Source organism: Diabrotica undecimpunctata, chromosome 3 (genome assembly GCF_040954645.1).
Source record: "Diabrotica undecimpunctata isolate CICGRU chromosome 3, icDiaUnde3, whole genome shotgun sequence".
Classification (NCBI taxonomy): domain Eukaryota; kingdom Metazoa; phylum Arthropoda; class Insecta; order Coleoptera; family Chrysomelidae; genus Diabrotica; species Diabrotica undecimpunctata.
Window position 1 is genome coordinate 76,768,757 of NC_092805.1, and position 13,473 is coordinate 76,782,229.

Genomic DNA, 13,473 nt, shown 5'->3' on the forward strand with positions numbered 1-13,473 from the left:
TGTGCTCCAAAATCCTTCAAAGTTAGGTATTTAACTGAAGTTCCAACTTTGGAAAGTTTACTCTGCCCAGTAACAAGCAACTTCAGTTGGAGAAGGTTCTTCACTCCTTCTGTGAAGCCACATCAAGAGTGCTATGGAATGCTTATACCCACCTAAAACAAAGTAAATGCTATACTTATAAATTATACCCAAAGTTAATATCATTTCATAGTATGTATTTGCTATCCTTTACGTTCCATATTACAATTAGATTGGAAGCATTTAAAATGTGGACATATTGAAGAATTTCCTGGATAGACAGAATAACCTATGAAGAAGCACTAAGAAAAATAGAGATCAAGCAGGGAGATACTGGATTCCACCAAAATAAGAAAACTGCAATACTTGGGTCATACTTATAACAGCAGGTGGTGATAGATACGAACTCCTAAAATTAATAATGTGGGGAAAAATTCAAGGAAGACGCAGCATAGGTAGAAAAAAATTGTCCTGGCTGAGAAATCTCAAAGAATGGATTGGATGCAGCTCAAATGAACTCTTTTGGGCTGTATAGTGCCAAAAGTTAGAATAGGCAATGATGATGGCCAACCTTAATCGCGGAGATGGCATGTAAAGAAGACATTCCATAAACATAAACAGTTTTTAAATAGCATCAAAGACATATAAAACATTTTTTTAGTCTTACAATCCTAGAATCTCAATATACCTATGCATGACTAAAACTAATCTGATATTTACCTAGTACATTTTTTATCATTTTAAAAATATTTACCTGAAGAGGCAGCACAGTCATGGCACTGAATATTCCTCATCAATATTGCAAGTTACAGCATATTGTGTTTTCCTCACATTGTGTTCAGGTGTCACTTTAGCTTTAACTGTGCATACATTTTTATCTCTTCGAACTTGCACCCATCCAACAGCAGAGTCCCCATAAGAAGGCCTAGCGGATCTGTAAATAAGTAGAAATATTTAACAACTAGGTACCTATGTAAGTAGATGTAAATATTTTTGTGCCTAATATTTTCATTTCAAGTAACTAAAAATATATTGTCATTTACACTTCATATTATTCACATTATCCATATATTATTCACATAACGTATTATAATGATTATACTTTAAGGGCGTAGGCACAAAATTTCGCACAAATGTGTTTTACATGCATTCATTTTTTTCTAATCCTGAGAAAATTAATAAGTATTTTTGAAAAATTTAAACGCAGAATGAAAGATTACGTTATTACCGAGTGCCGAGAGTCCCTGAAAACTTCTATAATGTTTATTTTAATAAGTTAATAATAATAAATAATATTTTAATAAAGAAAAAATTTAGTGTGATTTTTAATTTCAAATATCTCATTAAAAAGAAACTTTTGATTCATTCTAAGGGACTTTCGGCCCTCGATAATAAAGTATTCTTTCATTCTGCGTTTAAATTTTTCAAAAATACTTATTAGTTTTCTCAGGTATCGAAAAAATGATTACATATACAGTACATCGAAAATTTTGACAGGCGTCAAAATTTTGCATTCTCTTTCTTTCCTCGTAACTTTAATAAGTTTTAACTTGTATGAAAAATACTTTTATCGATTTATATTATACGTAAAACTATTAAGTATGGTTTATATCCTACCTGTTAGTTTTAACACCTCGAACTTCAGCAAGAGAAAAACTTTCGCTGTTTTTAATGTAAGTCTCCACCATAAATATATCCACTAAGGGTAAATTGTCAGACTGTCCCTTTAAAAACCCAGCGTCAGTCATTTTAAAAAAATTATTTTACACACACTTAAAACCTTTAACAGTATTAAAACAGGCTATAATACAATCAAAGAATATAGACGCTTATAAGCGTCTATATTGTTTGATACAATGGTACGTTATCAAATCCATTGTCATGTGCATAAAATGCGATTTTATTGACATCTGTCAGTTTCACTTTCCAAACAAACCTTGTTTAGTGTGGATAATTTGTATTTTTCGTTATTTTTTCATTTTTTTACAGAATCTTTCCGCTTTTTGCAATATCTAAGTATTCTAATAGTTACTACAACAATTTTACAAGGTTGTGTAAATAATAAAGCATGCTGTTTTATAAAAATAGCAATAAAATGCATGTATCAATAAAGTAAGGTTAGAATGTCTTTAATTTAAACTTTTAAACTATATTTCATAAAAATGGAACACTGAATTATGATGGTATTATCGTAAAAACACTATACTTAAAAGAAAAAGCAGCAGAGGAAGCAAAATATTAACTTTATAGAAATTAAAAAGTCTTGAGATTGGACATTTCAACTTTTGTTTGGAAAGTAATTGACAGTTGTGACGTCACACTTCCACTGTCCATACCCATCCCATCCATCTTCTTCTTCTTTCAGTGCCTATTCGTTCCGAATATTGGCAATCATTCTGGCTATAATTATTTTATTGACTGATGCTTTAAATAGATTCGTTGTTGTTGTGGAGAACCATTTCCTCAGGTTCTTCAACCATGATATTCTCCTTCTCCCAATTCCTCGCTTTCCGAATACTTTACCCTGTAGGATTACCTTCAGTAATCTGTATTTAGTGCTGTTTCTCATTATATGTCCGAGATATTCCAACTTTCTCCTTTTAATGGTATACATCACCTCTCTTTCTTTGCCCACTCTTCGTAATACGGTCTCGTTGGTTATCTTGTCTGTCCATGATATCCTTAGAATTCGCCTGTATAGCCACATCTCGAAGGCTTCAAGTTTTCCATCCATTGGTAAGAAGAAGATTAGGCAATACCCAATACCGTTGCAGTTGCAATACTTATCGTTTTTACCCGTTTATAGGGATGACCAACGAGCGGTATGACGTCACAACAGATTCCGCCCGTTGAAAGAATCATTTAAATTCTCCAGTTTTTAATTGCTTATATTTATTTCATAATAATAAAATATGAGTTTTTTTGTAAACTGGGGTTCTCTTAACAGTAATAAATAACGTTTATCAGTAATATTTCTGGAATTTAATTTTTATGCAAGTTCCCCATTGTGACCTGCAACCTGACCAATGATAATGACTTGCAACAGTAAGTAAATTAGATGGACTGTAGACGCATATTCTTTGATAAACTCGGTTCGCTAATCCCAGTCCGAACTGTCTAGTGAATTTAGTAATTATTTTTTTGCGAAGTTAGTTACTTTTTGACAGACTAAAAGTGGCTGGAAATTACTATACAACCAAGCACCCGTACTCATAGCCAATATTAATAGTAAACAAACTAAATAGTAAATAAAATAGAACTTTGCAAATTTCCGACAATCAATATTTATTTATCTGCACCATATAATAAATAGTTATGTTAAATTATAACAACTAAATATATATTTTTTAAATATATACTACCCAAAATTTGATGGGTTTAGTATACACTTCGACTATTTAGAATAATTCTTCTTTTTTTAAAGAAAGAAGTCTGTAATAGCAGGATACTTGAGCTATTAATACTGAGAAGTAGGAATTGTTGTGTTGTAGGTTTCCGACAATGAATCTGTCAAAATTTGTCCGAGCTAAGCGAATGGAGTTTAATACCAAAACAAAAATAGTGACATAGATCAAGGTTAGTAGATATTTAAGTAGGTTGTCTCGTAACTATAGACCAATCAAATGCTCGCTTTTTAAAGGCGGGAATACGTCACCCATACGACACTTTTAAAATTGCCATAAGCTTCAATGCTAATATAAGGTTCAAAAACTTAGGTTTTGCAATATATTTTGGGATTTTCTTGGGTATAGGGATGTTAAGTGGTTCTAATATTAGTAATTATATCAATTTTTTTTTCTAAAATCAATAGTCTGATGACAAAAAATAGAATTGATTATAGTGATAATATTGTGTGTTTTAAATGGAGATAACAGTTTATTTCGCACAAAAACCCAAAAAAACAGTAGAAAAAGTTCAAAAGCAAAAATACTAAATATGTAGGAACTTACTTATTATTTTTTTCCTGGAATTTACAGCATTTTTATCATATCTAGTGGTAGGCAAAAAAAAACCAATAGGTAATATAAATAATTTATTATTAGATTAAAATACAAAAAATGATTAGTCCTTCAAGCACAAATCTTCAAACTATATATACTTATCTCATCTAAAAAATATATCATTATTATAACGTACAAAACTACATATAATTGTTATGACAAACCTTTATATCACGGCTACGAAAACACACTTCACAAGTGTTTATGTACACAAATAACTAAATAATAAGTCTCTATAAATAATATTGTCCTTATACCTATACTTAAAAATAAAAACTAAACAACAACTAAACAAATAAACGAACTAATGATACTATAGAATAGAGACAACAACAAACGTGAACTTAAACTCAGACGTGCAGACAACTGTCAAATTTGACTTTGTCGTATGAGTGACGTAAGCATTCTGCCTTCCCCTCACTTCGCCCACATAGTTACGAGACAACCTACTTAACATCTACTAACCTTGGACATAGATAACCTACTTCTGTACAAAAAATGTTGTGATAATCAGCGCCACGTTGGAGTGTTCTGGTACTAATCAATATTTTTATCGTGTTGGTGAGCTTGCTAATTGACAAACGCCTTGTGTAGTTGGTAGTATTGTAAACGCGCGAAAATTGAATTGCTATAAAGCGCGGGAAATTTTGAATTTCGTCCTAACGTTCATTTCATATATAGGGTATTCAACCAACTTACGCCTCTAAACGATTATTCATAGTATACCTGATTTATTGTCTTTATATTTACTAATACTAAAGCTAATAATGCTCAAGAATAGATCAACAGAGAGAACTCTAATCCTGTTTATATATTAGAATAAATGTGACAAATTAGTTCTGAAAGTTTTTAGAGACATTAGATTAGACCAATAATTTTCATTTAATCAAACTCAAAACATTTAGTAATTAATACACAATATTAAATTAATATGCTATGAGAGTAGGAATCATAGAAACCGGTTTTAAAATTTGTAAGCAAAAGCAAAAACTAGATAGTCTTTAGATAAAGGCATATTGGTAGTTTGATTTATATTTTGTCCATCTGCCATTTCGTTACAGCCGTTTCGGAATCTATCGCTCTTCAGACGAACTATGCAGACAGACAAAATACGGAAACCAAATCACCAACATTTAAATGATTCTCGCGAATCAAACGTGCCTGTAGGCCGACAACGCCATGTAAAAGAAGATAGTCGAACAGTCGAAGTGCAAAATACACGACGACAAGAGATCGATTTAGATTTGCTTTACAGACTCTGAAACTACTGAAACTAATCAGTTTACTAGAGTGGCTCATACAGAAATTAAAATTTCACAAAGAGCATATAAAACAAAAATCGTCTCTTAGGTCCGCTTGCCATTATGCTAAATTCAGTACTGAATTTAGCACTAAAAATATTGTATCTACAAAATAGGTGCGCGCGCCGATTCAGTACTAAAAATTAGAACATGTTCTAATGGACCGTGGAAGTGATGACGTAAATTTTATTGACATATGTCAGTTTCACTTTCCAAACAAACCTTGTTTAGTGTGGATAATTTGTATTTTTCGTTATTTTTTCATTTTTTTTACAGAGTCTTTCCGCTTTTTGCAATATCTAAGTATTCTAATAGTTACTACAACAATTTTACAAGGTTGTGTAAATAATAAAGCATGTTGTTTTATAAAAATAGCAATAAAATGCATGTATCAATAAAGTAAGGTTAGAATGTCTTTAATTTAAACTTTTAAACTATATTTCATATAAATAGAACACTGAATTATGATGGTATTATCGTAAAAAACACTACTTAAAAGAAAAAGCAGCAGAGGAAGCAAAATGTTAACATTATAGAAATTAAAAAGTCTTGAGATTGGACATTTCAACTTTTGTTTGGAAAGTAATTGACAGTTGTGACGTCACACTTCCACTGTCCATTTTCTTGTACTAAAAATGATCCAATATTAACTTAAACTGAGAAAACGTCAAACAACTGTCAAAGTGTATAGACGCATTTCAAAGTTTCTCCTTTGATATATATAGATAATAAGGCTATTACTAATAATCCTTTGTTTGTTACCCGATCCTACCGCATACATACTTAATAGTAATAAAATACACGACACGGTTCCTCCAGCCGAAAATGGAGACCACTAACACTAACCTCGATCCTGATAAACCTCCTGACCCCCCGCCTGATTTAAGTGGAAAAAAAATTAATAACCAATATAATATATATGATTCCGGTCCTTTCGAAGTATATGTACAGGGAAAAGACAAAAATATAGGGAATTTTCACATCTTAAGTATTGCTAAAACAATATTTAACCTAAACCTACAGCAAATTATTAAATTTAACCGTAAAGGGAAAAACCGGTTAGGTGTTGTTTTTAAAGATTTTAAATCGGCAAATCTATTTGTGAATGATAAGAGATGGGAAAGTTTACAATATGATGTCTTTATCCCAAATCACAATGTCACATGTAAGGGTATAATAAGGAACATATGTAAAGAAATATCTGAAGTAGAAATTAAAAATGCAATCGAAACAAAATTAGTATCCTGTAAAGTAATTGACATAAAAAGACTAAATAGGAGAATTATCGAAGAGGGAAAAGAACAAAACTATGTACCAACAACCACCATATGCGTAACATTTACAGGAAAAGCACTGCCCAGGGAGGTGCTTGTGTATGGATTACCCATGAGGGTTATTCCATATGTCAGCCCAGTCCTAATGTGTGGAAACTGCCTGTTATATGGTCACAGTAATAATCAATGTAGAGGGAACCCAAAGTGCCAGAACTGTGGGAAAAACCAACACGGGGAAGCCTCGAATTGTGAAACATACTGCATACACTGTAAAAATCATGATCATATCTCTAAAGATAAAAAATGTAAAGAATTCCAAAGGCAAAAAGAAATAAAAGCCCTAATGTCTTTCTCTAACAGCTCATATTATGAAGCAAACATGCAAATACCGAAAAATGAAAACAGGGAATACTCTTTGAACAAAGAGAATTTTCCTGTCTTGCATACAGAATCCAAGCCTAATAATATAATAGATATCACAGAAAGAAGAATAGAAGCCATAAAGAATGACACAAGTATACCAAAATATAACCAAATCGTCAAATCTCAACCCACCAAAAGAAGGAAACCAAACATGACAGGATATGACAAAAAACAACATAGTGCTCAATTAATTAATCCGGAGGGAAGATTGAACTGGGCAACAAATTCTCAATCAATGCCATCAACATCAAAAGGATACAGTGCAAATAAGGAAACTGAACATGGAATCTCCCATGCAATGTCATTACTACCACCACAACATAAAGAGATGGTACTATCTTTTGTAAACAACTTGCTAAGAAACTTATACCCTAACTCATCTAATGTATCACAATATAAAACAATTAAAAGCAGCTCAACAAATAACATAACCTATGAGTTAATGGAAGATGGGACAGTATCTGATGCTTCAGAATACTAAGCCCAAAATAAAAATAAAAAATAAAGCTTTCACTCCTTTGACTATAATACAATGGAATATGAGATCATATAATGCTAATGTGGATAACTTAAAAATAATTATCAAAGAATACAATCCTGACATATTATTGCTAAATGAAACATGGTTAAATAATAACCATATAATCAGATGCAAGGGCTATCAAGTAATTAGAGATGATAGAGATGATTCATATGGTGGTATAGCCATCCTTATTAGGAATGAAGTAGAATTTTATGAAATATCTGTATGTAATAAATTTAATAACAACTCTCAACTGCAAGCAATCTTCCTACCTAAATTCCAAATTAACCTACTTAATGCCTATTTCCCTAATGCAAATACCATATCTAAACAAAAATGGATAAAACTGATCCAGGAAATCAACAAACCAGTAATAATAATGGGAGACCTGAACGCCAAGCATGAGGCTTGGGGTAGCCCTTGTAATAATTCCAATGGGAGAAACATCTTCCAAACATTAGATGAGCTGGAACTAGTTTTTTTAAATGATGGTTCATATACCAGAATAGCACCACCTCCAAAAAGATCATCAGCTGTGGATCTAACAATAACATCTAAGAATATTGCTACCAGATCATCATGGCAAATAATTCCTGACCTAGGATTTAGTGATCACCTACCCACAATGTGCAAAATTGGTGTCCAAAACATTACCATCCACATGCCACCAAGGAATAACAGAAACTTCAAAAAAGCTAATTGGAACCAATATACCTCAGTATTAGAGTCATCATTTACATCATTTCCAGGGGAGAACTACCGATCATTTGCAGATCTAATAAATGAAGCTGCACAGTTGTCCATCCCATTGTACAAATCAAATGTTAATAAACAGTATCATATCCCATGGTGGGACGAATCTTGCGCTGAAGTCATTAAAGACAGAATTAAGGCAACAAAGCAATTCCAATCAACACCCAACTTACAAAATTATTTAATAGTAAAAAACAAATGTGCTATAGCTAGAAGATTCCTTAAAGAAAAAAGAAAGAATAATTTTAGGAAATTTGCAGAAGGTCTTAATAGAAACTCGCCAATCAAGACAATATGGGATAAAGTTAGGAAAATAGCTGGATATGGTAATAGCCCAATTAACTCCCTTCCTGATCCTAATATGGCACAAGAGATACTGAATTCCTTGGCTCCTCCCAGTATACATTTACATCAACAAAGTATACAAACTAGCAATACAAGTTCCCCTTTTACCTTTAATGAATACAAATTCATAATCAATTCTAAAAAGGAATCTGCTACGGGACTTGACTTAATTTCATACTCTATGATTAGAAATCTACCTCATTCAGGATCATTACTATTATTACAAATTTTTAACAAATGCTTAAGTACAGGGACCATTCCGATTGAATGGAAACAGTCATTAATAATTCCAATCCTAAAACCTATGAAAGATAAACTCATTGCAACTAACTATAGGCCTATTGCCCTCACCTCTTGTGTAGGTAAAGTTTTAGAATCAATGATCAAAAATAGGTTGGAATGGCGTATAGAAAATAAGGGAATCCTCAGACCATTGCAGCTAGGTTTTAGAAGGGGTAAAGGATGTTTAGAATGTCTATCCTTTTTGACATCTGAAATCCAAAAATCATTTAGTAATAATGAATGTACAATAGGAATATTCTTGGATATCCATTCAGCATATGATAATGTTAATATTGACAAACTGTACTCTACATTAATACATTTGGATATACCACATGATTTAGCTAACCTCATATATGACTTTTTAAAATGCAGAGAACTGTTTGTCAAAGATAACTCAGGGTTAGTACAGGGCCCAAATACCACTAGCACTGGACTCACACAAGGATCACCATTAAGTCCAATGCTATTTAACATATATACCTACTCAATACACGAAGTGTTCCCCAAAAATGCTAAAGTCATACAGTATGCTGACGATTTTGTAATTCTAATCAAGGGAGTGAATGTTAAAAATATGATATCAAAATTAAACAAATATTTAGTCAATCTTGAAGCCTGGCTGGACAATCATAATTTGAACATCTCTGTGGGCAAATCTAAAGCTATCTTGTTTACAAGGGGTAATACCAAAATAATGCCTGGAAATATCAGTTATAAGAGTCAGCATATAGAGTGGGTAGATAAAATTAAATACCTAGGAATGGTTTTACAGAAGAACCTTAAATGGAAAGCACACATTAACCAGCTGGAAGTCAAAATAGGTAAAGCACTGAATGTAATGCGTGCCTTGTGTGGAACATGGTGGGGCAGTGACCCAAAAATATTAAAACTGATCCATGAAGCACTTATCCTAAGTCATTTAAACTATGGGGGTCAATTCCTATCTACGTGCCCTAAATATATATTGAAGAAACTAGATCATATGCACTACCAAAGTATTCGGATTATCACAGGATGCATGAAGTCAACTCCAATCCAAGCCTTGTTATCAGAGTCTGGAGAACTGCCATTAAAATACAGAAGAGAATGGCTCACCACAAAATTTTTGCTAAAAAACCTAAGCATTAAAAACAACCCTGTCATTCAATCAATCATTGAATTAGAAGCACTTTGTAATATGGACAATAAATACTGGAGAAATAAGGAAAAACCCATATTGATAGCAACTATCAGAAAAATCCAACCTTATTTGCAGAACCTATATTCCAGTAAACTTCTTCCTTGCCATGAATATGACTTGGAACTACAACTTCAACCATTAGGAATTCTGAATGAAAATATTACAAAAAATGAATTCAATCTTATGAATTTTGTGAACTTAGTTAAAAAATTCCATTCATACAAAAAATTCTTTACAGATGGCTCAACGGACACAATGGGAAATGCGGGATTTGGTGTTTTTTCCCCAGATATAAACTATTCATTTTCATCTAAACTACCCAATCATACCCAAATATGTACAGCAGAGGTTACTGCGATCAATCATGCAGTCCAAATTATACGGGAACAAAATATCACAGAAGCCATTATCTTTTCTGACTCCAAAAGTGCACTACAAAAAATTAAAAAAACAGGGTTTTCTAAAGATACAGAACATATATCGTATTTAACGAAAAGAGGAATTATCCTAGCAAAGAACAATAGTATCAAAATCTTACTAGCATGGATCCCAGGACACACTGGTATCACTGGAAACTACAAGGCCGACCAACTTGCCAATATAGGTCGTTCCCTGAATATTCCCATGAATATCAAGCTAGAGTTTTCAAATTTCACACCCAACTTGAAAAGAGAGATTTGGTCTAATTGGGCAGCTGAATGGTACGAAGGATATGGCACAAGCAATTCATTCTATGCCAAAATTAATAAACGAATCCACACACTACCATGGTTCAATAAATTCGCATATATCAGTAGGAGACATTTAACTACAATCATCCGTATGAGAACGGGCCATTGCTCATCCCCTCTTCATCTATTCAGAATTGGAGTCAAAGATGATCCTTATTGCGAATGTGGCCAAGTGGGAGGCTTAAACCATATTTTATTAGAATGTCACTTAAATCAAAACCCACACTTTGACTTTTATGCCGAATTAGCTAAAACTAAACTTCCCACCCCCATAAATATTTGTACAATTCTCACAAATATTAATGAAAATACAATCAACACCTTATGCAACTTTATTTCTACCTTTAATATTAAATTATAAAGTAGCATTTCTGGTGTGTGCAAAGCTTGGACGCTACCCCCGAGCGAGAAAAGTTTATACCTTTGTTGTGTTATATTACTAATATTTTAGCCTGTGAAGAAAAAAAAACCAGCACAAGTATACATGTAGAATAACCTTAAACAAACAAAGGAAGAATATAAGTGTAGGTAGACACTGATTGCTGAAGCAAGACAAAAAGTGTCTACCCTCGAAGTAAACTGGGTAAATTGTCTAGAACATAGCCCAAAAAAAGAAGAAGAAGAAGAAGAAGAACTTAAACTGAGGTTATGTTATACGTATGTTTCTATGTTTATGCTTTGTTTTTAAATATGTGGAGTCAGAAGCAAATAGAAAATTTAATCGAACTATATAAAGCAAATCCTTGTTTATATGTGCCAAAGCATTCATTGTATAAAAATAGGAATGCGAGAGTAAAAGCTTTGGAAGAAATAAAGGCGGAATTGTATAAACTCGGTGTAGATGTAAGTGTGGCAGAGATAAAAGCCAAGTTTAACAATTTAAGAACTAACTTTTTACAACAGCATAGAAGATATTTATCATCTATAAAAAGCGGAGCTGGTAGCGATGATGTAAGTAATATTTCTATTACATTATGGCTTTTTATGTCTATTTGTTGGGCTAATTTGATTAGAATTTTGTTAACACTGAAACCATTACGATAAGTCGCGTACACAAACAAATAGACATCAAAAAAGTAGCATAAGTAATGTTTTTTATAAAGCCTAATAGTTGCTCTATAATTATTTTATTTTATTAGATTGACAAACCTACGCTATGGTATTACGAAAAAATATTATTCGTAGCGGAGCATTGCATACCTAGGTGCTCACAGGACAGCCTTTCGGCTTTAACAATCCTACCAGCCAATGAAAATGCTACCATGGATTATGTTCAAGAAAATGAAATACATTTGATAAGTAGTCAGAATCAGGAAGAGGAGATTGAAAATTTTCAAAATTATGATTATTGTATTGTGAGTATATTTATCAATTTTCTTGAAATTTTTTAATTGGAAAATAATTATGAGGAATTTTAGTTTGAGGAGATAATAGTGTCAAAAAATTTATTGGGAATTAAAATCACATAAGCTGAAAAGTCTTTTTTTACTAATGTTTTAACTTCTAAATCAGAAGCTTGTCAAAATATCAATACAAATAACTTATTTATTTATTATCATATTAATCATTTATTGATATGGTTGATTTTACAGAGTCCTTCTACATCACAGAATCTGCCTACCCCTTCGTTAAGAGACAGCACCCCCTCTGGAGGAGATATTATTAGAAAGAGTCTAAAAAAAAAGAAATAAACCTGACGATGAGGGGATTGAAAATGAAAATTTTCATGATTATTGTATTGTGAGTATAAACTTTTATCAATTTTTTTTTTGAAATTTTTTAATTGGAAAATAATTATGAAGAATTTTAGTTTGAGGAGATAATAGTGTCAAAAAATTTATTGGGAATTAAAATCACATAAGCTGAAAAGTCTTTTTTTACTAACGTTTTAACTTCTAAATCGGAAGCTTGTCAAAATATGAATACAAATATAAATAACTTCTTATTTATTTATTAACATATTAATCATTTATTGATATGGTTGATTTTACAGAGTCCTTCTGCATCACAGAATGTGCCTACCCCTTCATTAAGAGACAATTCCACCTCTGGAGGAGATATTATTAGAAAGAGGCTAAAAAAAAAGAAATAAACCTGACGATGAGGGGATTTTTTTGAATAAAGCGGCTGATGTTTTGTCATCTTTAACAAATGCTCTGGCCAATGAAGAGCAACCAAAACCTGTGGAGACTCTTCCTGCAAAATCAAATTTAAAAATATTTGCAGAATTTGTAGAGAGTCAATTAGAGTTTTTGGTGTCTGATGAAGAGACACTATTAAAGACTCAAGAAAAAATAACAAACATTATTTGGGATGCCAGAAAAAAAAATTTTAAAAAATAAAAATTCATAATTATGTATGTTTCGTTTTATTTAAATTTCAAGTTACTCATTTATTAATAATAATATACATTTTTTACATGTTACATCTCTGTATGGCAGCATTTTGCCAGTCAACTGAACCACTGTCACTGTTGAAATACTCTTTAAATTCATTTCTTATATTATGAGCTCTAGCTGTCGAACGATTACCTGCTTGATTACTTAATCTATTTGAAAACACAACCTGTGATTCATCTTGTTCTATATATGTTTTAAAATTTTCTGAAACTAATAAATTATGCAACGCTAAGCAAGCCA

At 32.0% G+C, this 13,473-nt stretch overlaps 1 protein-coding gene and 1 long non-coding RNA gene across 3 annotated transcripts in view; one reads left to right on the forward strand and one right to left on the reverse strand.

Annotated features, from left to right (window-relative positions):
* The window catches only part of LOC140436931 (uncharacterized), a 3,332-nt gene extending 884 nt beyond the window's left edge, over nt 1-2,448 (reverse strand). The window contains exons 1-4 of one of the 2 annotated variants that reach the window (XR_011950334.1): nt 2,225-2,448; nt 1,636-1,798; nt 773-952; nt 1-152 (exon numbers count right to left, since the gene is read on the reverse strand). The exon at nt 1-152 is cut by the window's left edge and continues 884 nt beyond it. This is a non-coding gene — a long non-coding RNA (uncharacterized lncRNA). Of the gene's footprint in view, nt 153-772; nt 953-1,635 lie in introns of both variants that reach the window. The other variant, XR_011950333.1, reaches the window with a different exon arrangement.
* A 9,025-nt stretch (nt 2,449-11,473) lies between these two features.
* Nucleotides 11,474-13,105, forward strand: LOC140436935 (uncharacterized). Its single transcript, XM_072526097.1, has 4 exons — nt 11,474-11,785; nt 11,974-12,189; nt 12,427-12,574; nt 12,828-13,105. Exons 1-3 carry the CDS (start codon nt 11,483-11,485, stop codon nt 12,523-12,525), a joined length of 618 nt encoding a protein of 205 aa, XP_072382198.1. The 5' UTR covers nt 11,474-11,482; the 3' UTR covers nt 12,526-12,574; nt 12,828-13,105.
* Nucleotides 13,106-13,473: the final 368 nt, after the last annotated feature.

Coding starts and splice junctions, on each gene's coding strand:
- LOC140436935 (XM_072526097.1), top strand. CDS start 11,483: ATGTTATACGTATGTTTCTATGTTTATGCTTTGTTTTTAAATATGTGG. Junction 11,786..11,973: donor GCGGAGCTGGTAGCGATGAT/GTAAGTAATATT, acceptor TTATTTTATTAG/ATTGACAAACCTACGCTATG. Junction 12,190..12,426: donor AAAATTATGATTATTGTATT/GTGAGTATATTT, acceptor TTGATTTTACAG/AGTCCTTCTACATCACAGAA.